Genomic DNA, 27,367 nt, shown 5'->3' with positions numbered 1-27,367 from the left:
ACCAGGAACTTTTGTCTTGCACAATAGGCATCAGCATGCTATGAGAGCCACTGCAAAGAAAACAACTAACTGTGGAACATCTTGTAGGAAGAATTTAAAGTTCATTTCCTAGTTAATCTGCTCAATTGAAGACAGATCCAAAAGAGAGGTAAGAATTGTATAAAACCCCAAACTTCTGCTGATGTGTTCATTTCTCCTTCCCATGTAGAGCTGTAACTTTTAAGGTGAGTGGCAAGTGCAATAAGAGTGTTAAAATAAATAACAGGAACCCTGTTGAAACACATCCCAAACACTGCTGGCCACAGCAGCTAAAACAAAACTTTATAAATAAATTAAAAAAAAATTAACCAGCCCATGCTTACAAGGCTTGGTCAAACAAATATGAAACCCAATTCTTAGAATACAGTTCAGTCTTTATTCTTGAAAAGAGATCTCATTCTAGTCACAGCAAGTAGGGTTTTTTCCCTAATTGAATTTATTATTGTTGTATCCTTTCCTCCATCCCATACCCTCACCTCCCCCAAACTCTGATTTTAATTAGTGCTTTTACAATTTAAGAGCTTAAGTATCAGTTCAGGGAATCTCTACAAACTGTTTGGGAATTATTTCATAAAATCTCTTATACAACTAGTTTTCAGATCTTAATGAAGTCTGTCAGCTTTCTGGTGCAGAACAGCATTATGCATTTTCTGGACCAAGGACAAGGGACATTATTAATTGATGACTGCTGTAATGTAATCCCATTCAAACAGGTGGTGGGTGGACTGGAACAACAGCATTCTTCCAGCTTTTTTGGAAAAAAGAGATTTTCCACAAGAGCAAAGTGGTAATGCAATTGTATCACAGAGCTCAAAATAATTGGAATACTGACAAAAAAAAAACTCTTGTCTATGTAACAAGGGAGGGGTATATTTTTGGCTGCAGGAAAAAGAAAACACACTCTTAAGATGCTGGAAAAAATAAAGACTGCTTGATTGTGAAGAAAAAGCCAGACTGAGAGAGTGTCACTTCAGAAGTTATCTGCAGCTCCTTCTGTTGGGAGAAAAGGCACTGACCTAATTCCCATGGAAACAATTGAGATTTCCATACCTTGTTTTGGTCTGGATCCACATACATTTGTGTTGTCCTGACAGGAACTGTATTAGTAGTATTTACAGGCTTTGCCTTTTGGCCATATTATTACCATCTTCCCAACACTCACCCCGGAGCTAAGAAACTGCTGTCCTATTGCCCAAACTCCACAGCTGTTTCAGTGCAGCCTCTAGGGAGTGCTCAAGTTCTGATTTTTACCTGCTTACCTGCAGGGACTGCTGGCAGTTGTAGTGTTCAGAAAACACTAGGCCACAGGCAATGCCTGCACTCTGTTCAATTTGCAAACCAAAAAGACAAATCCCCTGTTTTACAATGCAGAGCACCAGCTAAACATCTACCAGTAGGATCATAAAGATTGTAAATTTGCATTCCAGGCTTTGTGCTTTTCATCTAGTTTGAAAACATTATTCACGAGATCACAACAGGCAAGTTTCTCATATTCTCAATTTTTATTATTATAAATACTATATTGGAACAGAAAGGATGGTGCTGCACATCTGCTTCCTTCTGCTGCTATTTGGCATCTTCCTTCTTGGCTCCTGCTTCTATTTTCAGGGGTTCTGGAGCTGGACGATAGGCAGGAAATGCCTCCCATGGGCTATTCAGATCGAACTTGCGAAATTCCTGAGCTAGCTCCACAGGCTCTGCCACCACCCGTTTGACTTCATCATCATACCTCACCTGCAACAGCACAAAGGACACAGGCCAGTCATCTGCACCCTGCTCCTGCAGCATGTCTGCTGAGCACAGCGAGCCAGTAATGACCCAGACCACCCTCTGTGCAGACAACTCTGCTTACCCACGGGAAAACCACAGGCCCACAGGCCTCTGACACAGCTTCAGTTCTCATTACTTAACAAGAGCTCTCTAGATGCTACTGAGATCTCCAGAGTGTCCAAGAAAACCCTCCTCTTTGCTTTGCTGCCATGCCCCTCAGGTGTCTGACTACGGATCCAGAATTAGGAGCACCCACCCTAACAGTTCACATGAAGTTCCATGCAATAGCACATTTAATATGAAATTTGACACAGGGATTCTTCCTGAGTCACTGAAATATGATGGGCCGTCCTGGGCCTGCATGGCTGAGGACCACACTCATGAATCTTTATAACATGGCATTTGTGTGGCTTTAATTGTTCTAATTTTTTGCATAACACTCAGAACAAGGGGAGAAAAAGAAGACAACCAGGATGGAATACCAGCTGAGTACCAGACACTTCTGACTGGCTTGCTTTATCCTCACTGTGCCAGTCCAGATCTCTGAACTCTAGCTGAGGAGATGCTGCCTTATCCTTGCTTGCAGGATTTTGTTATTTCTACATTTCTTAAAACAGCCTCTTTTTTTGCAGAACTTCACTGTTTCCTTCTGAGACTCAACTCAGTCTTAACACTGCACCAAATACACCTTCTTCTACAGGGCAGTCATTTGAAACTAGACAGATGCTCCCATTTCACCTGTGGCTGACATAGAGAGGTAAATGGTAAACAGCAAGAGTCACTTTAATCAGAGCTTCATAATCTGGGCCTACAAACACACAACAAAGTGAAGTTCTAATTGAGTCAAGAATGGTTCAGTTCTTTATCCTTCTAGACAGCTCAGTTTTGCAGTGGAAACTTTAACCTTCCAGAAAATGTGCTGAAAGCAGAAACACTTCCTCTGCCTGGCAAGTATCTTTGCTATACAGCAGATAACATTTGTTCCATTTCTCCAGCCTTAGGATGATATTCTGTGTGATAATTCAAATTTCCATGCAGATTTATGCAACTCCTCTGGAATACAGATAAGTGATTGTAAAGCAGTCGCATCTTTGTACTGGAACTCAGAAAAGAGCATTGGAGAGACGTGGTAACTGTAAACATGACTGTATCTCCTACCTCCACATAACCAGAGAGTGGGAAGTCCTTCCGGAATGGATGGCCCTCAAACCCATAATCTGTGAGGATTCGTCTTAGATCAGGGTGGTTGGCAAAGAAAACACCATACATGTCCCAAACCTAAATGAAAGGAACACAAGTTCAATACAAGTTGAATTGTATTTGAAAAAAAACCAAAAACCTGCATGTGTTATGTCCATAAAATTTCAGTTATGTGCTTGGCTTTGTACAGTGCCAGCAAAACTGATGCAAGAATTCATTCAAAAGTAAATCAAACACCATTTTATCTCCTACTCTGTAAAGGCAGCCAGGGAAACACTTCTCTTTTTTCCTGAGGGCGTTGGGGAATCACTTAAATTGGGAAAATACAGCCTCTCTCCACAAAGACTGTTCCTGAGCACACCAGCACTCACCTCTCTTTCATACCAGTTTGCTGCCTTGTGCACAGGCACTGCTGAGTCGACAGGTGTCAGCTCATCGGTGTACGTCTTCACGCGGATCCGGCTGTTGAACCGCAGCGACAAGAGGTTGTACACAATCTGAACCAGAGAACAGGCAGCATTTATGGATCTCCCTGCACCACACCACTGCCTAAGCAAAGCCACACAAGGACTATTTCAAATATTCTTTATGAGCAGGATCGTGTTCAGCTCTTCAGAGCTGGCCACTAAAAGACACTCCTACAACTGAGGTTCCAACAGCTTATCACTTTGGTGCTTAGAAGTGTGACGAAAGCTATGAGAGACTTAGACATCATGGCTGATGACAAAGAAGTAAAGACATACTAAAAAGAGAGACTACTGGAGGGATGGAAATACTTGACAATGAATGCTCTCTCAAAGAAAGTGGCCATCAATCACTCTTGCAATTACTACCAGCGGGAGAAAGCTAAGAAAAAGAACACTTAATTTTCAGCAAGTGAGTTGGACACCGGGAAACATTTCCAACATCTATGGTGATGAAGTCTAGTACAAAAGCTGTTTATGACATACTGCAAGCAGACTGAAAAGAAAATCCAAAAAAATTATAAGGAATTTTAAAGCCTTGTTTGATACTGCCTTGGTGACTGGAAAAGATGAATAAATTAGGGTCTATATTTCTATGAATCTACTACCTTGATTTTTGAAAGAAAAATATTGAATTAAAAAAAATTTTCCACTTCTTCAGCAACTGGAGGCCTTTGACTTAAAGAATTCTATCTACAACTCTTGAAACTTTTTTCTCACTGCCAGGAACCAAAGAAAGTGGTCAGAGCTGCAACAGCACCCCCAGCCATCAGCACTTGTGAAGCCCTCCAAGCACTGCAGCTGTGAGCAGTTCCTACCTCAAAGCGGTACTGCCGAGATGGGACATCAACAGCAGTCAGGTCTGCCAAAGATTTGAACTGGGCATTGGTGTGATCACGAAGGAAAGTCAGGACAGGAATGATCCCATCTGGATGGATCAGAAGCTCCAGCTCATTGAAACAGGTCACCTGATGAAAACAGAACTGTGCATGAGTACAAAAACCAGCAGGACCGAACGTGATGCTGATTTCAGCAGAACACTCCAACAAAGAGACACAGCAGACTCAAAAAGGCATCAGATCAAGGGGCTTAAAAACAGCAGTACTTCTCATGGAATTTTGACCATTTTTCTTTCCCAAAACAACTTCTCTGATCAGGTAACAAAAAAGTGGTGTGTTCACTGGATCCTGTCCCGCCCCAAGAACAATTTCTTGAAAAGCACCTACCTGTACTTGCTGGATATACTTGGGCAGAATCTCAGCCACATACTCCCCAAAAGCACATAGCTGCTTCTGCTCTACTTCATTTTTTGGTCTGACAGTAGCTAAGGAGAAAAATAAAGTTTCCAAGATTATGACAAGGAATACAAAAAGCTAGAGAAAGAAGAGTAGTAACTCCCTTTAATCAGTCTAGCTGTTTGTCAGAAACTACGTTATAGCAACGTACTTGTGTTACACAGAAGGTGGAACTAAACACTTTGATAACAAAGGGAATTTGTGCCAGTGCTAAACTTTTGTCAACTCTGAAGAGCAGCATGAATTGTTCAACAAGATGATGGAAAAGTAAACAGTCAGAGGAAAAAGAGGGCAGCAGAGATGATAGAAGAAACCACTCATGTCATTCAGCCTGGGTCTAGAAAGGGCCTTGTTTTCTGGGTTTGCTGGATGTGTCAACATCTAAGCAAGCCCCTCGTAATCAAAAACTATTGGAACTTACGTTGTTGGGGTGGGTTTTTTCATTGTTACGACAAAAGCCATTAAAGATCAGGGAGATGAGGGGCTAGGATGCTGGTGCCCAGGCACAGCTTAGCACAGAAAAAGCAGGCTTGGCCCTGCATCTGAGAGGATGCACACAGGAACGCAAGCAAACAAGGGAACCCTCAGCAAGCACGGTTTCCACCACCGCTGCTTTTCTGCGCAATCGGGGTTTTCGGGTGACCGGACCGACGCTTTCCCGACAGGCTCACTAAAGCGGTACCACAGCCCAGGAATGTCCGTGAGACGGTCCGGTGCCCTCCCGCCGGCCGGCAGCGGCACAACCGCAGGCCTCGGGCCCCGTCCGCCCCGCGCCCCCAAACCGGCCCCGCACTTACGGCGAGTGTCCACGGCGGAGCTCCCCGCCAGCCGGGCCCGTGCCGCCGCCGGTGCCGCGCCAGCTGCGGAGAGAAACGGACACGTCTCATCGACCGCCGCCAACCGCCCGGCCCGGCCCGGCCCGCGCCCCCGGTACAGCCCCGGCACAGCCCCGGCACAGCGCCCGAGCCTCACCTCGCAGCGCGGCCCGCGCCAGGCCCCGCGCCGCCGCCGCCCACATCCCGCCGGGACACGGACGGGCAAGGGCACGGGGCGGAAGCGGAAAGCGCCACCACCGCCGCGCTTCCCCCGGGGGCGGAAGCGCGCGAAGAGCTTCCCGGGGACGGCTCCGGGTCGGTGGGCGGAATCGGCGAGTGCCCGGCGGCGCCTGGCGCAGGGTGAGGGCCGGGAGCAGCCGCTGGGGCAGCCCGGGGCGGCGGCATGAAGGGAGGCGCCGCAGGTGGGTGCCGCGCGGCGCGGCCGGGGGAGCGGCGCGGCCGCCGGCCCGGGGACGGAGCAGTGAGCGCCGAGGGGTGCGGGCGCGGAGGGCGGCGGAGCCCGGCAGCCCCCGGGCTGAGCCAGCGCTGAGCCTTGCACAGCGTCAGCGCGGCCCTGCTGGGAGGCTGCGTTTCTCCGAGGGTCAGCCTCCCTTTCTGCCTTCCCCCGGCCCCGGACCGCGGGGCCGCTGTCAGCTGTGCTTAGGGGTTCTCCGATCCCGGGCGCCGCCGTGGCATCCGCGACTCTGTAGGAGCAAGGAAAGAAGGAAGCTGGAACACATGTCTTATGAGAAGCGGCTGAGGGAGCTGTGTTAGTTTAGCCTGGAGAAAAGGAGGTTTAACGTTGGCCTTATCGCCCTCTCCAACTGCCTGGAAAGAAGGTGTAGCCAGCTGGGGGTTGGCCTCTTCTCCCAGGCAACCACTGACAGGGCGAGAGAACACGGGCTTAAGCTGCAGGCGAAGTTTAGGCTGGACATTAGGAAGAATTTTTTCACAGGAAGGATGATTAGAGACTGGAATGGACTGCCCAGGGAGGTGGTGGTGTTGCTGTCCCTGGAGGTGGTTCAGACTGGATGTGGCACTCAGTGCCATGGTCTAGGTGATGTGGTGGTGTTCGGCCACAGGTTGGCATCGATGGTCTCAGAGGAATTTTTCAACTTAAGTGATTCCCTGATTCTGTGAAGAAGGTGTATTAGCTATTGGTTAAACCACTGTCACTGATAGCTAGGCATGTGGAATGCTTGGAGCATACAATTTGGCTTTATGGGACAGTTAACTGTCCTGCATACCTCTTTCTTTATAGCCAAGACACCGTGGGTGCAAAGGGGAACTTTGTCTGGGTGTCTACAAGGAAGATGTGAGATTTGTTTAGTCTTTAGCTGCTTCTTGGCATTTCTTTCATGACTTGGCATCAGTCCTCTGGGAGTTGTGCAGGACAGTGTGGGCAGCTGATTCTGCCATGCCAAGGGGGCAGACCAGTTCATCTTCCATATCCTGTGCTCTGTGTGGTCTCTTCTGCATTCTGGGCTGAAGTTCCTAAGCACCTTGACTGTATGGATAAAGAGCTTTAACCAAAGTGGAAGCCAATTTGCAGGACAGGCTCATACTTCAAAAAGCTGGAAAATAGTACTGATGTGTTCTCTGCTGACTGCAGTTCCTCTGTCTCTTATAGACTAATGTATAGGTACTTTTCAGACAGACCAGAGCTACTGTAAAATCGAGATTAGAGTATAATTAAGGTAGGCTATCACCAGAGATGAGATGTACTTGTCCAGCCAATTAGGGATGTAGACACTACTTCCCATGAACAGAATTTGAGCAAAGAACTTAGGAGCCCTCCTCATCAAGCAGAGTAATTGTAAGAAAATGCATGTTTGACAAGATAAACCATGGAAGAGTAACTATTAATCTGCTGTAGAAAAAAATCACATCTTTGTGAAACATTGTTCTTGAAATAATGTTCATTATTAATTGAAGAAAATTCTGATATTAGACATCATGGCTGGTAGTTCAGTTGTAAAAATAAGTCTAAAGTGAATGCAGGTAGGCAACTGTTCTTAATGCTGTCAAGAGCCATGGTAAAAAAGAGCTCCTTGCTGTAGTAGTCCTTCTGTGTTTCAGAAACTTTTCTGACCCACAAACTACCTGGATCTGCACTGCAGAGATCCATGGTACCTGCTAAGAGGTGTTTTCTTTAAAATTTTGATCCCCTTTCCATGTGGGAAGCAGTCTCTAATAACATCTAAAATGTTGTTTTGCATGCTGAAGTTGACTGGCACATTAACAAACAGCATAATCATCAGTTATCTCATTTGGTTAGCTTGAAGGACTGGTGGTTATGTCAGGCCAACATCTTTGTGCATCTTTTTGGTAAAAACAAGTTCATCTTGATACAGATTCATCATTGGGTTTTGATAGTAATTGACACCTCCTGATGATATGAACTGCTGCCTGTGCTCTTTTTTAGTATGATGCTTTAATCCTTTTTACATCTAGTCCAGCTATGCTGCAGCTGCTTTTTTTGGCTTTGCAAGTTTCCTCAGGCAGTTGCTGGACTTTCCACTTGAATAACTTGCTGCATTTCTTTGTGTCAGTGAAATGAGTGATGAAAAGATATGCATGTCTCCCAGCCCTGCTGGGATGTGATGTTCACTGTACTGGAAGTTTGGTGTATATTATAATTTTAATTATGCCATCTTCTCATTTGCTCTTTGAGATTCTGAAGCTCATGCACAAGTTTCTGGCTATTTATGTTAAGTCTATTTATGTTAAGTCTAAAATATGCTGGACTCTTACCAATATGTTTGATTTTTCCCTGTACCCTGAAGTACTGCATAATCTTGTTAGTGGTGAGAGAAAGCCGTATAATTATTGTGATTTTACAGATTGCTGGAGGTCTGATTTGTGCAGCACCATGGACTCGTCAGAAGAGACTGGAGGCTCCTCTGCAGAAGAAAATTACTTTGTGAACTACACCTTCACTGACCGGTCCCACTCGGGCCGCGTGGCCCAGGGTATTATGAAACTATGCTTGGAGGATGAGCTCTTTGCTGATGTTACAATATCAGTGGAAGGCAAAGAATTCCAGCTGCACCGTTTGGTCCTCTCAGCTCAGAGCTGCTTTTTTCGTTCTATGTTCACTTCCAACCTAAAGGAGGCCCACAACCGGGTGATAGAGCTGCAGGATGTTAGTGAGAGTGTCTTTCAGCTCCTTGTGGACTATATTTACCATGGAACTGTAAAGCTGAGGGCAGAGGAGTTGCAGGAAACCTATGAAGTGGCAGATATGTACCAGCTGACTGCCCTTTTTGAAGAGTGTTCCCGTTTTCTGGCCCGTACGGTGCAGGTTAGAAACTGTCTGCAGGTCATGTGGCTGGCAGATCAACACAGTGACATGGAGCTCTACACAGCTGCCAAACACTGTGCAAAGTCACATTTGTCTCAGCTGCAGGAGACAGAGGAGTTCCTACACCTGCCTCTCCGCCTGCTGACAGACATCCTTACAGGTAAGGAGCTCCTGAAACTACCTCGGATGTGGATGTAGAAAGAGACTTTCAGAGTCTGGTCAAGTAGTGAATGAAATAGATGGAAAGATATAAATTTTCATAATCACTGTCTGTTCAGAGACTTAGCTAAGCAAGGCAGAGCAAAACTGCCTTCTGGATACCTTTATCAGAAAAAGCCCCAAACTATTGTTACTGGACATGAAAACATCAAAGTCATAGAAAAGGGACATACAGGATGCCAGAAATTCACAGCAGTTCCTTAGTCAACGGGTTAGAAGTGTTACACATTTTTTTAAACACAATTCCAGCAATTTGTTGTAATTTTGTTTGCGTTAAAAGTAAAACAAAGAAGCCTTACCAGAAATATACATCTGATGAAAGTATTTTTTATCCCTTTGCTCATAATCATTTAACATAGTAATGCAGTAACTCAACATGTCTAAGAATGAGCACATATTTTAGACTATTTTAGTGTTATTCACAATTGTATATAATTGTTAGGATTACTTAGGCACTCAACTGACTGAAATAGAGGCATTGTAACATCTTGAGTAGTACAGTAATTGCCCTTCTTGTAAAGGTAATAGCCTTCCCCTGTAATGGATGCCATGACTCAGAGTTGTGAAGGACATGTCAACACATAAACAACTTAGTCCAGTTTCCACCAATCCTTATGGATCTGCTGCCCTAGTAGGTACAGTCAGTACTTGTTACCTCTCCAGGAAGCTGCAGTCACAAGTCCATTCTTCTGCAGTTATGTATCATTGCTAGAGGAAGCAAGAACTTAGAAGCAGCTCATACATCCAAATGTGCCTCCTTCTTGCTTTTAATTACTCTTTGTAACTGAGTAACTAACTAGACTTTGTGTGTCATGTGTTTTATATGCAGTTGCAAAAATAAACCTATCATGACAGGCTTCTTTGGAACACTGGCAAATCTATCCCTAAGACTTAAACTAGCCTTTAGAATTGATACTGTGCATATGAGAGTCTTTACAGATATTGTATTAAATTATCTCTATTGCATCTAAAGAAATTTACAGTCAAAAACCTATTGAGTAAATGTACTGATAGCTCAAAAACTGTTAAAAACTTAGAGTAATTTTGATAACAGTCTAGGTAAAGTTTTTAAAGTCGCAAGTTCATTTTAAAAACCTCTAAAATCATGAAATAAAACTGTAGAGGTCAATCACATTTAATTTCCTAGGGATTCCACATAAAAAAGAGTTTTAGCACTATGGCCTTTAGCACTTGTGATCCTAAATTAAGACAATTGCTCAGTATAACTTTTTTCTGTGCATTTCCTATTTTCATATGTAGACTCACTTTACTCAGTATTTTTGCCACAACTTAGCTCATAAAATGGGTTAAAATCTGAAATACTTCCCTACTGCTGGTAGGAAAAATTCTTTTATTTTGTCTTTCCTGCTTCTTCATTTAGTTAATAGGGAACTAAATAGAAGAAACTTTTAGTGGCAAGGATTAAAATTAATTTAATGAAATAATTATTTATTAAGTTTACCTTCTGTTGTGCTCTAGGACCAATTTCAAAAAGTATTTTTTTTCTATTTAAGCACTACGTGTGATGGTTAGCTTATGTAATTCCTTTTAAACAGAGTTGAAATACCTGCTTTTGTGCCACACTTTTTCTGCTCCCTTCCACTATAGAGAAAAGCATTGGAATTTGTCTGGTGCCTTCAGCATCATTGAATTCAGAGTTTGTCATGAGAACAGACTACAAAATCAGAGTCTTCATAGGGAAGCTTCTCAATGAACACAGGCATAATTGCTGGCTTTCAAACTGGAAGGAAATACCTAAAATCTTTTAGGTAATGTACTGGTGATGATGCAAGACTTTGTGGTTTAACCAAAACTTCCAGTTATGTCTTGAAAGAGACTTAAATCTGATGCAGTCTCTGGAGTGTTTCCTACTGTCACACAGCTAAGAAAAGCTCTAGTAGCTCATTGGGGATTTCCAAATATTAAGAGGATAGCAGCAACACCAGATGTTCGGTCATGAGAGTCAGCTGCCTGGCAGTGCTCAGACATATTTTGTAGATGACTTTTGCTAGACAGGTTTCTAAGACCAGCCAGAAAGAAAGGCAGGTGCTGAGATTCTCAGTAGCAGAATCTTTTTGCCTAAATGATTAAATAAGAAAGTATTTGTCATCGTCACATAGCGTGTAAGTTCTCTTTCCTGTCCTATTTCTCTTGGACATAGATTCCTGAATAGATTGCAGAAACTCATTCAAAGTGCTTAAGATCTGCAGCCATCTTATTATAGTTACTCAAATTAATTTAATGTATTTGGCTGGCTGGCAGTGCTGATCATGCTTGACAAAATCTATAAACACGTCTGTCTATTTTTCATCTCTGGAAAGTAGGTTTTGTGGCGGGAGTGGGGGGAGGCAGCCACAGGAAAGGGGTGTTCCTGAGTATATACACCTTTGTCTAGACATCATAAACGCTTTTCTGTTCCCGAACTGCAGATGGCGTTCCGTGTTCTCAGAATCCAACAGTTGCTATAGAAACCTGGATAAACTTCAACAAGGAGGAGCGAGCAGGCTTTTCGGAGACTCTGCGATCGAGTCTGAAGGTATAAAAAGACCTTATGTTCTGGGGCTGATGTGGCGCTTGCTTGGTTTCACACTTCTCAGAGCAGGGTATTCTGCTCACCAGTCTGACTTGAAAGTCACAAAACACAATGTCATTGAAATTCATGGTGCTTGTGAGAGGATACTTTCAGTGTCACAAATAGCAACCCCACGGACAGCTTTTTTTTCATTTAACCTGAGGCTGCTTTCTCTGGTGATTGGAGCAGTGCTACAAATAACTTATTTCACCTCATTTACCAAATAAACTGTTCAGAAATCTGTATTTGGCATTCCCCTTGTAACAACTGTACTCCATCAGTGATGTAACTGGCCCTTACCTACGCCATGAACACTTGAGTTCCAGTGACATCTGTGGCTATTTCACTGTGTCAGATATGAATGGTATCTTGAAAAGGCCTTGAGGCTCTGAATCCTGAATGTTCTAGGGTGGCAGGACTTGGGAAGGAGGGTACACACCTCAGGCCCACAGGTGGGTCCTAAACTGAAAAATTCAGTCTTGAGCATCACTGATGTTTGTGTGAACAGATCTAATTCTGCTGGCACACTTCTACTTTCGCTCAGGTGATTGGAGAAAATGTTCACATCTACCTGATTGGAAAGGAGTCATCACGTACCCATTCCCTCGCTGTGTCTCTGCACTGTGCTGACGATGACTCCATCAGTGTGAGTGGCCAGAACAGCCTGTGTCACCAGATCACCGCGGCCTGCAAGCACGGCAGCGACCTGTACGTCGTCGGTGGCTCCATTCCACGGCGCATGTGGAAATGCAACAATGCGACTATAGATTGGGAATGGTGTGCTCCTCTGCCCCGTGACCGGCTCCAGCACACCCTCGTCTCTGTGCCAAGCAAGGATGCAATATATTCACTGGGGGGGAAAACTCTACAGGACACTCTCTCTAATGCTGTCATATATTACAGAGTACGAGACAACGTCTGGACAGAGACCAGCCAGCTGGAAGTGGCAGTCTCTGGAGCTGCAGGGGTGAACCTAAATGGTGTCATTTACCTGCTGGGTGGGGAGGAAAATGACTTAGACTTCTTCACCAAGCCCTCTCGGCTCATTCAGTGCTATGATACCAACACAGAGAAATGCCACGTGAAGCCATATGTACTGCCTTTCGCAGGGTGCATGCACGCTGCTGTGCACAAGGATGTGGTGTTCATTGTGGCCGAAGGGGATTCGCTGCTCTGCTACAATCCCCTGTTGGATAGCTTCACCCGGCTGTGCCTCCCAGATGCCTGGAGCTCAGTACCATCCCTCTGGAAAATCGCCAGCTGCAACGGCAGCATCTATGTCTTTCGCGACCGCTATAAAAAGGGTGATGCAAATACTTTTAAACTTAACCCTGCCACCTCTGTTGTAACAGTCACAAGTGGCATCAAAGTGCTGCTCACTAACCTGCAGTTTGTCCTGGCCTAAACAGGCCCAGTGATAGAAAGACAGCAACAATGTCTTGCTGTGCTACACCTACGACCCTCAGCACCAGTCCCAATTACTACAAGCTCACAACATCCAGTAAAGACCCCATCCTCTGTACCTGTGCAGAGGAAGTACAGGCTTTCTGACTGTGGGCCTATTCTTTTACATAGCACTATTGAAACCGTATTGAACTGTTGTATCCTAGATTTCAGATGGACTAAATATTATTACTTTGATTCCTTGATGATAAGCTACTTGCATTTGAGGCCCAAACAACAGCAAATGGCTATTTTAGCCATCACTAAAAAATCCTGTGGCATATGGAGAACATTTTCCTTGGCCCAGACTGCTAGTTTTAACTGCCTAGGAGACTGTGTGTTGCTGCTGTGTCAGTCACAGAGTTAGATGTGCACTCTGTCCCCCAGGGATGCTCCCATTTAAACATTCCTGTGTCCTATTGCAGAAGGAGGGCCTGGCAGACAGATTCCAGAACTGACCCCAGGACCCTTAGGTTACATTCAGCACTTCTAGAGGAGTGGTAACCAACTGAGTACTTGCTTACTGCTCTGTCATCACCTAGTATAAAGAGAAGAGGGAGATAATTTTTAGAGCACTGGCTTCCTTTACTGTACAGGAAATCCCCACCTGTAATTATAACATGGTGAGAAGACAGAAATAAGACCACTTCCTCCTACCCCTCTCTGTTGGCACTGTAACCCTTTGGGTAAGAATCTGAATAAAGTCTCTACTGAGACAAAGTATTTTGGTTTTTTCTCTTTGCTTCAAATACAAATATTTTGAACTTCTTGTGAATTGCAGTTCTGCTCAGCACTGATGTGTGGAAAAGAACTATGGGACTCCAGGAGATCTAGGATATTAGCCATAAGGAAAGAAATAGCCCTATTTCACCTTTACTGTAAAACGTTCTTTATTGATTGTCAAGAATGAAAACCCTTAAGCTTTTGTTAGATCATAAAAACTTTTTTTATAGCAGCTGAAATGAGGATTTTGATTCTGATTTTGATTAGTTTTTACTAAGCTATGCAGTTGTCCCACTGATCATATTCCTGTGAAATTTCTCCAGGACCTGGACTTGCTTGTGTCGAATGAGGATGTGGGGACGAATCTTGGTAATGGCCTCTATTGCTTCCTGAGGGCTCCAGTGATGCAGCTGAAAAGGCAGAAACCCAGCAAGTGAAAATCCATTCCATCCTTGCACCAGTTAACGGAACCCTCCTGGAGGCCACAGGCAATATTAGAGGTGTTAGAAAGCTTGCTGCTGCTTTGCCCCTTCGGTTTACTTGATGTTCTTCTCAGAGAGACCTGCAAGTCACACATTCATGAAATGTGTCCCTCAGTTATAGAGGAATCATTGTTGCCTGGGCCCTCCATGTTCCATCTTGCTCATCTTGCTCGCTCTTCCTTCATGTTGTGAACAGTTTCCTGTCCTAGCCCCACCAGACCAGAGCAAAAAGGCAGCTTGCTTTCTAATTTTTTTTTTTTTAATTCTACCAGTACTCCCATCGCATTTCAGCACTTAGTGAGAAAGTTTTCTTTTCAACAGTAAGGGCAAATTTTCCAGGGAGCGCTTAGTAACGGCAAGGGAAGAATCCACAGGTGGGATTTTGTTCTTAGTGCTGGCTTCCCCCGTTGGGTTGGTAGAAGAATTCAGAAAACAAGTCAGTTCTCTTGATCCTGAATTGTATTTATGGAAAAGCGTAGGAAGGCTCACCACTACTCCAGTGAACCAAGAAGAAAATACAAACAACAAAATGTACGTTTATCTGCTAAGTGAACCTGTGCTCATGAGTGACTTGTTATTCCCACCTCAATCTGTTCCTCCACAGAAAGAATTAAGAAAAGCAGAATAATTCATTATTTGCATTTGTATTCGAAACAAGGTAAGTTTGAGGCCTCTCTTAAAATGGGTGACCAAGCTCTGTAAAATCATGGAATATTAACCTGTACATGCTCAGGTATCCTGAGCAAGAGTAAACTATAAAGGTTGTCTGCATTTTATTTCTATTTTTTAATGAAAATTCACCCCACTTAGCAGAGACTCCTGACCTGAATTAAGTATGCTGCCACCATGGTGGCACTGCGGGAGCGTCCTGCCTTGCAGTGCACATAGACACTGTTACCACAGGCCCGGTGTCTCAGGATGAACTCCACGCCCTCGTGCAGGTTTTCCAAGGTGGGGACTCCAGTTAGATCCACAGTGCTAAGACGCAGTTGCTCCACTCCCATTGCCTCCCATTCCTGTAACAGACAGAGCAGATTCGGTCAGTGAACTTTTGGGTGGTTTTTTTTACTGAAAGAAATTAAGAACCTGTTGAGACAGTTGGGAAATTCAGAGAAGCTGTAAAGAGACTTTGAACATCAATCCATCAAATCAGATGTATGAAAACTTCAGTCCTGGTCATCAAAGGTAGTAGTTAAAAGGGACTGAAATCTGTTTCAGCTAAAGGAAAAGAGGGAGGTTGGGATCTCTTCCCAACCCAAAGGCATTCCTGTATAGTGATGTACGTGGCTTCCATGCTCCCTGTCTTTCCCTGCCACTGCAGCTACAGTTCACTGGCATGCTCACGTTTTACTGGTGTGTCGCATCGGTTCGGCTTAGGTACGAGTAGTCCCGGCTTTGCTGCCACAAGACTTGGCGGTGGCTGCCGGGATGACAGGAGGCGACTAAAGCCTCACCTGTGCCGGGACAGACAGTGACGAGAGACCTGGGCGGGGGGATACACCAGAAATCCCGGGGCTCACCTGGGGAGAAAAACAGAGGAACCGGGTCTCGTAGTCCTCGGTGAGGGTGACCACGCCGCGCACGTTCTCCTCCGCCACCAGCTGCGGGCACAGGCACCATAAGGGACCTCGGTTCCTCCCGGCCCGGCCCGCCCCGCTGCTCCCGCCTTACCCCGCGGATGCGCCCCCGCAGCGGCAGTGCCCCGAGCAGCACGACCTCGTCGATGCGGTGGAACCAGGGCCGGCGGGACCCGGGCAGCCGCGCCCGCGCCACCGTGTACAGCAGCGACGGGTAGAAGAGAAGCCGCGCCGCGCCGGCGCCCAGCGCCTCCACCAGCCCCATGCGCGCTGGGGCCGCGCAGCGCCGGACCGGGCCGGGCCGACGGGCGAGGGGGCGCCGCGGACGCGCGTACCGGACGTCACCAGAGGGGTCACCCGCGGCGGGGTCGGGCCGCGGGCGGGAGGCGCCCAGCGGGGCCAGAGCGGGGCGGGGCTGGGCGGGGCGCGGCGGGGCCGGCGGCGCGGGGAGGGCGGGGAGGGCGAGCGCACCGCCCCGGCCCCCCCACTCCGCGCCCGCCGTGGTCTCTCCCGGAAGCGCCGCCATCTTGCAGAGCCGGCCCGAGGCGGCGCAGGGAGCGGAGCGGGGCGCGGGCGGATCTCTCGGGGCAGGTGAGGGCGGTGCCGCCGCCGGGAGGAGTTCGGGCCGCGCACGGCACGGCAGGGACGGCACGGCAGGAACGGCGCGGGGCCGAGCCGGGCCGGGCCGAGCCGAGCCGGCGGGAAGCGCGGTCCGTCTCGCGCAGGTAACGGCTCCTTGCCCCTTCTCCCCCGTTCCCCGGCGCTCCCGCCGCGAGGCCGCTCCTGCCGGGCCCAGGCGGCCGCCCCGCTCCCGCCCGCGGGGGAGCTGCCACCGCCCCGTGCGCGCCGTCCCGGGGCGGTGCCGCCCCGCCGGGAGCCCCTCCGGGGCCCGGAGCCGGAGGCTGCCGGGTGTCGTATCTGATCCGAGCGCTGACAGCGCCGCGGGCGGTGGCGCTGCGGGTGCGAGCTCGGCCCGCGGCGGCGGCGCCATTGGGGGCGGGGGGGCTGCGGCGAGGCCGGGCGGACCCCGGGGCGGGGGAGCGGCTGCCCCGGGCTCGGCTGCCGTCAGCCTGCCGGGCTGGGCGCCCCGGGCACCTAGAGGAACCTGGGGTGCGGTTGCTGTTGTCGGTGCGGTGCGGGGCTGGCCGCTGGAGCGGTGAAATGTGTGCTGGTGCACCAGGGGTGGAGGCGAGTCAGGCATACGAGAAGCACGATCAGGGAAATTGCAGTTCAGCACAGTGTGAGGATTTGCAGTCTTCAAGTATGAGAAGGCGTGACGGACACTGCTGGAATGAAGCAGGAAGAGGAGTATAAAAACCAGGAGAGACAGAGTGTAAAATGGGTGATAAATACGTGAAGAAGCAGTAAAGGCTGATAATAGCGTGCTTTTTTAATAGGACTGTTACGTGAAGGAAGTTGAGAGGCAACTTTAGAGTACACTCCTTTAAATTCCTGAGGAACTGTGGCCCAGACATTTTCACCTTTAAGGCACAGGCATTCTCTTCTGCCAGAAGTTGTCGGGGAACATTGTTCAAGCATTGCAGCTTTCTTGTATGTCCTGCTTGAGTGTGGTCGTTGGGTGTGTTTCACCAGTTCGCTGGATTTAGAAAAGTATTTGGTGGGGATTTAGATCATGAAGCACACTAGACTTCTGGCTTACAAGAGCTTGTGTTTCTGACTACCTTGAATTTGTGTTTTTATCTTTTGTGTATGTTTGTCCTTTCAGTCTAACTCTTTGTACCAGTGATCACAAAAAATACTGAACTGTTTCCTAGTGTCTTTCCTAGTGTCTCCTCTATTGTTTTTCTCTAGGTTAGTTCATCAGATAGGTTTTACTGCACTGACTTGGCATTGCACAGCCATAATAAACTCATCACATTTTTATTCTTTTTTCCATTCCCCTCGGCTACGTTGCTATGTTCTTGGGATCTCTGCATAATATGAGATACTGTATCTTCCTAGAATTGTGTCTGGACCTAAGCCTTAGAGAAGCAGCATTGTTGGAAATACTGCTGCTGTGGTAGATGTTTAAAATAATTCTGAATGTCTTTAGATTGAGCCAAGAAATGTTAGGGTAGGTACAGCTTGTATCTAGCAGCTTAATATGTTCAGTTGCATTCCTGCTGTTGAAGGGCTCCCAGGACAGGAGCACAGATCTTATTCCTGCTCAGAGACATGGATGCAAATGTACATACTACTAAAATTCTTAAATGGGAATTTTTAAATAGGGTGATGTAAATAATTGTTTTTTTTCTTTAGGTGGTTACTGCTCTCTTTCAGCCTCTGCTCACATTCAAAATTATTGCTGATACTTATTTTGGGAAGGTTTATGCTGTTCTGTGGAGTGCATTCACTATTTCTGAATGATCATTCTTGCATGGCTGTCTTTATTTTGGTTTTCCTTTCCCTAAGTTTCTAATGTTATATTGGGGAAAATCAATGTGTTGATTTTGATGTGTTGATCAATCTGACTGCTCTGTTGCGTGTTTCCCCTTTTTGTATCTGTTTTGTTTTTTTTTTTTTTAATAGGTAGCAAAATAATTCATGCAAGCCTAGGACATTCTGTCTAAATGCAAAAGAAAGCAGGAACACAGCATCTGTGGAAAAGCAGACAATTGAAAAGTGACTGTTCTGAAGTCATGAACACTAAAACATGAAGATTTATGTGTTAGGTAGTTTTGTTTTGAAAGTGGACTGCCTACAAAGTGAGAAGAATGTACCAATCTTTCACTATGAGAAACAGGGTAAAGAAATCCATTGTCGTACTATTGTGTACTTCTTACTGTATCCATGTTTCTGCTAGGCCTCCAAAACCTGATGCACTTGTAGGATTATCTTTGCACAGCTGGGGGAAGGTTCTTTTAGTTCTTCTGCTACGAGTAGGGGTTCTGAAAACGTGCTCCCTTCTCTAAAGGCACCACTTCTCTAAAGGGGAAAGCAGGAAATGTGGCAGGATCATCAATGGACAATAGCTGTCTGTCTCACTAATAATAATAATTCCATGCCTTGCCAAGTAACCTGCGCATCAATTGGAGAGTCATTGGTTGAAACAAAATATGATGCTTTGAAATAAGGGAAATATTTATAATGTTGTGTAAATTTTCTTCTAAAGTCACAGTATCCTGTATTGGTTGAATTTCATAAAAGGTAGAACCTTATGTGATTCTTAAATATTTAGATTCACTTTGAGTTAAGCGAGATTCTACCTGAAATCCAGTATCTAATTGAACTTATTGGGAAACTTTGTTGTGAGCAAGTTGCTCCTTAACTATTTCTTGCATATTTTTCTGAAGTGTGGCTATTGATTATCAGTTACTGAGTCATCTGCCACAAATCTCTTCAGAGTGCCCACTCTGATTTTTCCTTTAGTGCCTGTTTTAGAACAGGTGGGAAGTGTGACAAATTGTCATAGTTTTTGAGATTTCCTGGTTATTAGTCTTTAGCACTGAGATCCAAGAACCCACTGTTCTAGCTGCTGAACTGGAGACTGTTCTGAAGTTAATATGTCCAGTTTTCCAAGGCATAATGTGAGTTGGTTACCGTGACTGCTGCAATAGTCAAATGCACTCAGATCTGTATTTCTGCTTTCTTATTTTTCAGTCTTGCCATGAATGTCTGAAATGTATTATTTCAGTCTGGGCATGTTTAGTATTGCTTGTCCTTCAAGACTATGTGCAGAATTATTCAATGCCTTCAGACAAGAAGGTATGATTTTTATCCATTGATCAGGTACTTGGCAGGAGGAAAAAGTAGTATAGAAGGAAGGAAGACTAATATATTGCAGTATTTATTAGAATGGGGATTGTGAGTTGAGGAAAGTTACTTAGGGTATTTCCCAAAGTATCACAGAGCAGAATCTTGAGTGATGATCCTGTTACAAGATTTCTTGAGGCCAAAGAGATTATTTTGACTGGAAAAAGTAACTAGTAGTTTTACTGCCCTTCTTCCAGTCATCAGAGATACTTGTTATATGAATAAATGCAATATACCACATTTCTGCTACTGTTCTCTACAACCTGTTTTATAAAGATGCCAAGACACTTTGTGTTTGAGAAATAAGAATGAAAGGAGAGCATTCACATTTCAAGAAGAGATTTCCCAAACATCACCTGATGTGAGACTCAGGCAGGTAGAACTAATATACACATTGGGCCAAAGCTGCAGAGCCACTTAGTCTGCAGGTGCTTTGCTGTAGGGAGGAATAGTTCACGAGTCTGAGCAGTGATGGACAGAGCAGGCTTCTTTGTGTGACAGCAGTAGAGTGCAGCACAGCCATCATTCCAAAGAAAGGAAGTCATCTTTGACATCTTGAGTAGCTTCAAACTTCCAGCTGTTTTAGCTCTGTGCTAAAGAAAATGCATCATTGCTAGCTGAGTTCAGGATGAACAATGAGCAGCTAGATGGCTGAGCAGAAATCTTCAGTAGTTTCCAACTCTTAGTGAAGAATTTCAGTTTAGATGATGCTGTTTGTGTCACAGGTATATGTAAGTGAAAGCCTTATGCCAGAAGAGGAATCCTTGTCCACAAGCTGTCTGGTCTGTCCCATGTATGCATGTTACCTTTGTATCTTCAGTATACTTAGTATAGCATGGGCTGTCTTTTTGTTTTTAGAAAAGGCTTTCTGGCTGCTCTGTTAGAGGCAGAGTATTAGTGGCAAACTGACAAACTGCAGATTTTGGTAAGTCTTTACCAATTTTGAGTCTTTACCAATTTAGTGTAGATTTATAACTGGTTTAATGGCTTGGGTTGCAGTGGTAAAGTCCCAGGTAGAATTAAGATTATGTAAACTGGGCTTAAAACCATATCGCTCTGGGATTTTTACATTGGTTTGACTAAGTTGCTTGTAATACAGCATGGAATAATTATTTTGAGTATTAAGAAATCCATGCAAATGAGCAGGCAGTTTGGGTTCTTCGTTGTTTGTAGCAGCACTCCTCAAGTAGATCTTGAATGAGCATGTGGATGAGAGGACGGGTGTTTGTTGAATATCTGGTGTCATGCTGCTGTGGTATCTGGCAGGCTTTCCTTTGCAGAGCGTTTTTTTTAATGCTTACATGCTCTGTGTTCTCTCAGAACTGGATGCTCTCCCAATTCATATAAGAACCCAGGTGAGTGTCTTACATTGTTTTTACTTTAAAATAATTGAAGTTTTTCAGGACCGTGGCTTCTTTTTTTCACCACTATCAAAAGTGTTCTTTCAGGTATCTTTCACTTCTGTCTGCTGGTTGTTTTGTACTGCACCTTTCATGAAAGTAATGTAGTTGTTATCCACTAGATTTCAGTATTTCACATGTCAAAGTAAAACTCTTTTCCTTCAGACATCACTTAAAATTCAGGCTTTCACTGAACCCATGCATATTCTCTGCTATTTTTGTCCCAAACTATGCAGTTCAAAAGATATTCCAATGTAGGCATGCAATCCACAAATTTTTTAGATTCTGTTGGAAAGGGAATATTCATGTCTGCTTTTTCCAAAGCAGAGGAGTTTGTAATTCAAATCAAGCACTTAGCAGACAATGTCCAAGTCTACATACAAAGCATCTTTCTTAATATATGTAGGGATTTGCAGGATGGACACCAGGCATCTTATTATCTCTGCAAAATCTTACAAGATAGAATTTTGATAAATGTTTCTTCAGAAGGCAATGAAATATTGATCTTTCAGGAAGAGAGAATGTATTTTGAACATCACATCCAGCTTTTGCATTTTGTGTAGGCACAATACACTGTAAAAGTAATTCTCTAATTTACAGGTTTGTATTCCAAAGCAGAGCACCATCTGAAAACATTTTTTGCCTACTTACCTGTATTACCTTGTTATTTGTCTTCAAAAATTTTCTGTCCTCCATTTAAAATTCTGAATTAAAAAATACTTGGATGACAGGTCAACTTAGTGATGAGTTGTATTTCTTCTTGGGTTTTTGTTGGTTGTTTTTTCTTGCATGTGATTGTTCGATGAATGTGGAGAACAATTGAGGACAAGTTGAAACAGTAAAAATTACTTGCACAGTCCTAAGTGACATTAGAAGTGATACCCTTGAAAATATCAAAATCTTTTTGGGGAAGAAAAAGGATTATATATTTACTTCTCTAAAGCAGTTTTGATTGCTCAGAAATCCATGATTATTTGCATTGGAGACTTAGGAGAAGTTAAGTGAGTATTTTGTGATACTTATGGACTAAAGCCACCATGTTACACTCTGGATTGTGCATTCAGTGCCAGAATTTGATCACTATCAGAGACTGGCTGTAGGTGGTACTGTCTATATTTCACAGTGTGGAAGCTGCTATGACACTAATTGTCTGATGCAGAATTTGCTTTGTAATTCCTTTGGGTTTACAATTATTTTGTTATTTAGTTCAAGACTAAGTTTAACAGGAGTTTCTTGGGGAGCAAGACTAGGACACATAGTCTTGATCCTTATCTGTAAGGGAAATTATTTAGGCTGTGCTTAGGTGTAGAGCTAATTCTGCATATTCTTTTATCTTCCCGAATTTTCAGGGAGCCTAAACCATTATCTCAGTAATGAGAAATTTGAAAAAAAATCAGGATGGTTGGTTTTAATGCCAGCACTTTTGTGTCTACTAGCACGTGACATTAACAAAACTCCCTGACTAATGTGCTTCTCTGAGTTCTGAATTGGCTGCTGCATTCCTGATATAGCTGGAAGTTGTAGCTTCCACTTACTTGTATGACAGAACTTTTCTGGTAGCTCCTGTAAGGTAGTTTGGTATCACCACATAAGTGTGGGATACACTAAGGAGAAGCAATAGGCAGCAGCATGTGGTAATAAATTGCTTATGAATAATGATGCTTTTTTATATAAATGAAGCTGCTTTTGAATAAATGAAACCATCTTACTTGTGCAGTAAAAATAAAAATATACTGTGCTACTTGTGTAGTTTTCATAGTTTTTTTTCTGTGAAGACCTGTGGATTTGAGTCTTCAATTACACTTACTCTGCTCTTTCTGTGCCAGAATGTGAAAGGGGTGGGGTGGGTGGAGAAAGAAAAGGATGCTGCACAGAAGTGCATTTCTTCTGTTTTTAAGAAGAATGCATAGGAAAAGGTTTAGTTAGTGTTTAAACACTGGCGAAAAGGACTACAGGGATAGCAGACAAGATGTGGCAGGTCACCATAGTACTTAGTATCAACCAATGAGAAAGGTCATGCTTCCTGGTTTAGGACAATACTTGAAAAGGGAGAAGGGTTTAAAAAGATTTCTGTAATTCAATTTGGGCTGGAGGGGGGAGAAGGTCAAACCAAGAACTTAATATGTGGTTGTGTGTGTCCAAAAGCAACTAGGAAGGCTTCACTAGTTCAGTAGTTACTGAAATGCTGGTGGATGTGGGGATCCCTGGGAGGAAGATTTTTGTCTTTTTCTGAGTTGCTGCCCAGATTTTGTTGGTGAATATTGTTAGATATTTGTGCATTATTAAGGTGGGCGCAAGAAAAGTGGAGTTGGAACTCATCAAAACAGGAACTCTCAGGTTTGTATGCTTTAATTCTTTTCTCTCCTTGCACTGTGTGACAGTGAGTGAGGGTGTGTGTGTAAAGGAACTTGTCTTAGCAATGGTCTCTTTCAGAGACCATGTATGGGTAAAGCAGTTCGGCTGCTTCAGCTCCTGCTCCTCCCTCTCGGGGAGCTGAGCAGAATCTCTTCTGCTGAAAGGCTTGTTCCACTTTCTGCTTTCTATATTTGTCCAGCAGAGCACACTGGCTCACCAGACAGTGGCTGGCCTGGTGGGCATTTGCCGAGCAGAATTGAGAGCCAGAGCTTACAGTCTCTGTTATGTCCATCTGTCTGTCTGTCTCTGCATCTCTGGGATGCTGGTGTTCCAAGTGAAAGGCGATCTGTTTGTGGTTGTTGTCTTTTTTATAAACTGCAGTTCATCCCAATTTGGGAATCTAGGGACTGGAAATGGAGGAGTTGTCTTGCAGGGGCAATTTGTAGTGGGTGCCAGTGGCATCAGAAAGACCCAGACTTAACCTCCAAAAGAGCTGCTGTCTTCTGGGATGAAGATTTTAATCTCCCTTCCTGCTTTGGGGAGTGATTAGCCAAGGCCTGTATCCTTCCATAAAAGGTCTGTTGTCACTGTCTGCCTTGAAGATTAATGAAAGCTAGATCCTGTCCTGGAAGATCTGAGTGCTGTGTTTGCTTGTTATGGGCAATGGGGATTAATGAGGAGCTAGACCCTGGCCTGCCTAGTTTGGAATCAGGAGTTGGTGTTCTGGGATAGGGCCTCTAGGAAATACCTTGTTAGGATGGGCTGGAAACTTGCAGCTAAGACTTCCCTGACTGTGTGCTTGCATAAACTTTGTATTAAGGCTCTGCACACATTGGGATTATTATTCACAGTTGCTTTTTTAAGTAGTGAATCAGGTGAACAAATAGTGCAGGATGTCTGTTAGCTGCTACACTGTAGTAAACTGTTGATGCAATCTTCGAGTAGCAGAAAGGTGCTCAAAATAGTGGTAGCAATTGAATGCACCATTAACTGTGGCAATGATTTTTTGAGAGGGAGAAAGAGGACAGTTGTTCATGGGACACTTTTTCTAAATTTTAAGAAATACTGTCCCCTTAAAAATTGCCGTCTTTTGAATATCTTTGCAAATAGGCATCAGTCTTTTGTTTCTTGAATTTGAGAGAGGTAAACATTGTTTCAGTTGTGAAATTGATTTTAGCAAGAGTCTGCCTTTTTTGTTGAGGGCCATGTTCCATAAACTCAGTTTGAATTATTTGTCTTTCTTGCTACTGCAATGTCTTCAGTGTATTTCCTCCTGAGAGAGCTGTGTGTCTCTTGGATTTGGAAGAAGGACGTTTTGGAGGCAAATTGGTGGATCTCAGCTGCCTGGCAGTGTCAGGATTGTACTGATGTCTGCAGGCAGGGACTGCCATTGATGTGTGACAGAGGGTCATCTTCTTGAACTGATTCAACTCAAGCAACTTAGTTGTGTGGCTGTTTTCTGATCATTCTTTATTTAATGGAGACACACTGCAGTAGTTTTTCCCTCTTCATGTGGAAATCCTGCAGAATTTGTTGTAAATATGCAGCCTGTGGGATGTTAAGCTTGTGACCTGAAGTATCTTGGTATTTTGCCTAATTCTGGCATCCTCTGCTAGAATTAGGTCCTCTGCCCACCTGTCTTCCCACTTTGCTGCTTGCTGACTCCCTAGCTGACAACCTTTCATTTACATGAGTTACCAGTTAAAATAAATTTTTGGTACTGTTAGAGGTTAGTGACTGGAGTTTTATGATTCTTCAGCTTTCAGGTGTTTTCTTATAGCATACTCACCATTTCCTCCAAGTAGTCTTGGAGCAGGAATATAATTGGGCAGTTTTAAAGGCCTCTTGGAATTACACTATTGCATGTTTAAAACTACTGTGTGTCTGTTCTGTGAAAGATGCCATGATAAATGGATAGAACTCTGAATAAATAATAAATATATGTGCACCAAAGGCATTTGAGTAGTATAATGACACTGGGGAATTTCAATCATGCCATTTTGTTGTAATCTTCCTAAAGGCAATATGTGAGAAAGTAGTATTGTTCAGAGCTAAGCCAGGCTGTCAAGACAGGAAATCTTGTGTGCTGTATATACTTTTGTTTTTAAGGGAAAATACCCAATAATCTGTTGTATCTTGACTGTTACCCTGTCTGCAGAAAAGGTTTAATCAGGGTATGAGACAAATGAGAAGTTAACTTTTGTCTGATGTCCTTTGAAGATACTGAAATTCCACAGGAAAGTATAATTTTTTATTTTCTTCTTGCCCTACTGCCTGCCTTTTCATTTTTTTACAAAAATAAGCCCTTTTTGAAAAATACTATAATTATGCAGTTGAGTAATAAAGTTTGGTTAAGGGTGGATATATGGAAAAATTACAGGAATTGTAAATTAAGCCCAGTGTGCATTTCAGATTGATGAAACTTAAAACTGCTATTGTGAAGTATTTACAACTCCAGGAAGAGTGAATGAAAGTTGGAAAACATTTACTCGTGATTTCAAGAAGTTAAATCACATTGTTTAATCAAGAATATGAAGTGACATGTCTCTAATATCTGAGGCAGTCCCATGACAAAGCATTGGAACAGTGAAGATGATTATATGGAAGGACATGTATGTAATTCCTACAAACAGTGTTTTCTTAACAGAAGCAGTGGAAGCCTTGTTTATCACTTGAGGCCTTTAGAAAGGATCAATCAATAGAGATTTAATTGTGTGAAATTCAGTACCTAAATCTGATGATCTAGTTGCATGAGTAATTTAAATGAGCATGTGCCAGTATTGCTCTGAAAGAGGCTTGTGCCATTTTTCATGCGTTTTTCCTTTCCTTTGTGCTATCAAGAACATCTGTGTGGTTGTGAGGTGAATTGAATCTAGGAGCACATCTGGGTTAAAACTATTATTTTCCTGTTATTGGTAGTGGACAAGATCACACCCTGATCATTTCCTCTCTCAGGCTTCTTACACAGAGGTAGGCATGGACAGCTGGTGAGGAAAGAGTTGTGCACTATTCTTTTGGCAATAGCACCAGCTTAAACTGGATCTATAGCAGGAGTATCTCAACCTATTCTTTTGTATTTCTTCCCCATTTCTATTGAATGTTAATGGAGAGGTCTTATCTAGTCTTCTCAATTGTACAACCTGAAAATATTAAGTGAGAATTGTTTCCCTGTGTTGCCTGCTGGGGTACATCTAATTTGGTTCTAGACAGGGAAGTCCTGAATGTTGTCTTAACATACTTCTTAGTGAATGCCTTATTTGGTACACACTGATGCTCCTCTACAGAAAGCCTGCTATTGATTTGGGAAAAAATTGGTGAGCTTTTCGTATGTGAGGACAGAGAGAAAATTATGTGCCACGTATACTTCCAAAACCTTACATGTGGCAGTCTTAAGATGCCTCCCAAATCTAGGGACAAGGTATAGAGAATTCAGAAATATATTTATTTTATGTCCATTCTGCATTCTTAAGCAGCCAAGGCTGTATTGTGGCACTTGTTTTTGCCATAAAGTTTATGGAGTCTCTTCCTGCTAGCACTGGAAAACTGCTAGCAGGTGTCATACTGTGCCTTTCAGTAAAAATGATGGAAATGAATTGATGGCTGAGTGTGTAAGTGAAGAACATCTGAAAATACATGAATAAGACTTGAGGCAAGGACTAAACCTCTAGCTCTTGGCAAAGTACATTGACACTCTTGATCCTTCTCCACCCATCCAACTAAAATCTAAGATCGGGTTATGGATCCGGCCTTGTACAGCAGGAGGGTTTCTGAGGCCTTGGGAAGAGAGAGGAGCAAGCAGAGTTTGCTGTGCTGATGCAAGAATCAGTGAGCATCTACCCCCAGAGATGAGCAGTCTGGAGAGGGTGTGTCAGGGTCCCAAGTGGACCAGGAAGGGAGTTTGTGGAGTAAAAAGCTGCTTATACCAGCAGGAAAGGCATTCTATTCGTTGTATTCAC

At 44.1% G+C, this 27,367-nt stretch overlaps 4 protein-coding genes across 22 annotated transcripts in view; 2 read left to right on the top strand and 2 right to left on the bottom strand.

Annotated features, from left to right (window-relative positions):
* Positions 1–1,519: 1,519 nt before the first annotated feature.
* NDUFS3 (NADH:ubiquinone oxidoreductase core subunit S3) lies at positions 1,520–6,003 on the bottom strand. The gene is given in 9 exon segments (XM_005480108.4): positions 1,520–1,773; positions 2,968–3,087; positions 3,381–3,506; positions 4,292–4,441; positions 4,700–4,797; positions 5,566–5,628; positions 5,741–5,876; positions 5,879–5,952; positions 5,955–6,003. Coding segments are annotated over 9 exon segments (969 nt in total). The 5' UTR covers positions 5,989–6,003; the 3' UTR covers positions 1,520–1,605.
* KBTBD4 (kelch repeat and BTB domain containing 4) lies at positions 5,822–15,340 on the top strand. 2 transcript variants are annotated; one of them, XM_005480111.3, is made up of 4 exons: positions 5,822–5,943; positions 8,427–9,047; positions 11,536–11,642; positions 12,223–15,340. In XM_005480111.3, exons 2-4 carry the CDS (start codon positions 8,456–8,458, stop codon positions 13,081–13,083), a joined length of 1,560 nt encoding a protein of 519 aa, XP_005480168.1. In that variant the 5' UTR covers positions 5,822–5,943; positions 8,427–8,455; the 3' UTR covers positions 13,084–15,340. The 2 variants fall into 2 exon arrangements, with proteins under 2 accessions (XP_005480168.1, XP_005480167.1); XM_005480110.4 differs by having other exon boundaries at positions 5,845–6,005.
* Positions 13,987–16,318, bottom strand: PTPMT1 (protein tyrosine phosphatase mitochondrial 1). 2 transcript variants are annotated; one of them, XM_074543135.1, is made up of 4 exons: positions 15,998–16,318; positions 15,847–15,927; positions 15,151–15,342; positions 13,987–14,406 (listed from the first exon to the last, which is right to left on the bottom strand). In XM_074543135.1, the coding sequence occupies exons 1-4, from the start codon at positions 16,166–16,168 to the stop codon at positions 14,224–14,226; spliced, it is 627 nt and encodes a 208-aa protein (XP_074399236.1). In that variant the 5' UTR covers positions 16,169–16,318; the 3' UTR covers positions 13,987–14,223. The 2 variants fall into 2 exon arrangements, with proteins under 2 accessions (XP_074399236.1, XP_074399237.1); XM_074543136.1 differs by having other exon boundaries at positions 13,987–14,254; positions 15,998–16,316.
* A 69-nt stretch (positions 16,319–16,387) lies between these two features.
* CELF1 (CUGBP Elav-like family member 1) overlaps positions 16,388–27,367 on the top strand; it is a 67,279-nt gene continuing 56,299 nt past the window's right edge. For 9 of the 17 annotated variants that reach the window (XM_074543140.1, XM_074543143.1, XM_074543142.1 and 6 more), the window contains exon 1: positions 16,389–16,494. The gene's annotated coding sequence lies outside the window, so the exon portion shown is untranslated. Of the gene's footprint in view, positions 16,629–18,430; positions 18,648–27,367 lie in introns of those variants that run through there. The other 8 variants (XM_074543147.1, XM_074543146.1, XM_074543150.1 and 5 more) reach the window with 5 other exon arrangements.

The sequence above is a fragment of the Zonotrichia albicollis genome, chromosome 6 (assembly GCF_047830755.1).
Source record: "Zonotrichia albicollis isolate bZonAlb1 chromosome 6, bZonAlb1.hap1, whole genome shotgun sequence".
NCBI lineage: Eukaryota > Metazoa > Chordata > Aves > Passeriformes > Passerellidae > Zonotrichia > Zonotrichia albicollis.
This window is presented reverse-complemented; position numbering and strand designations above follow the sequence as displayed.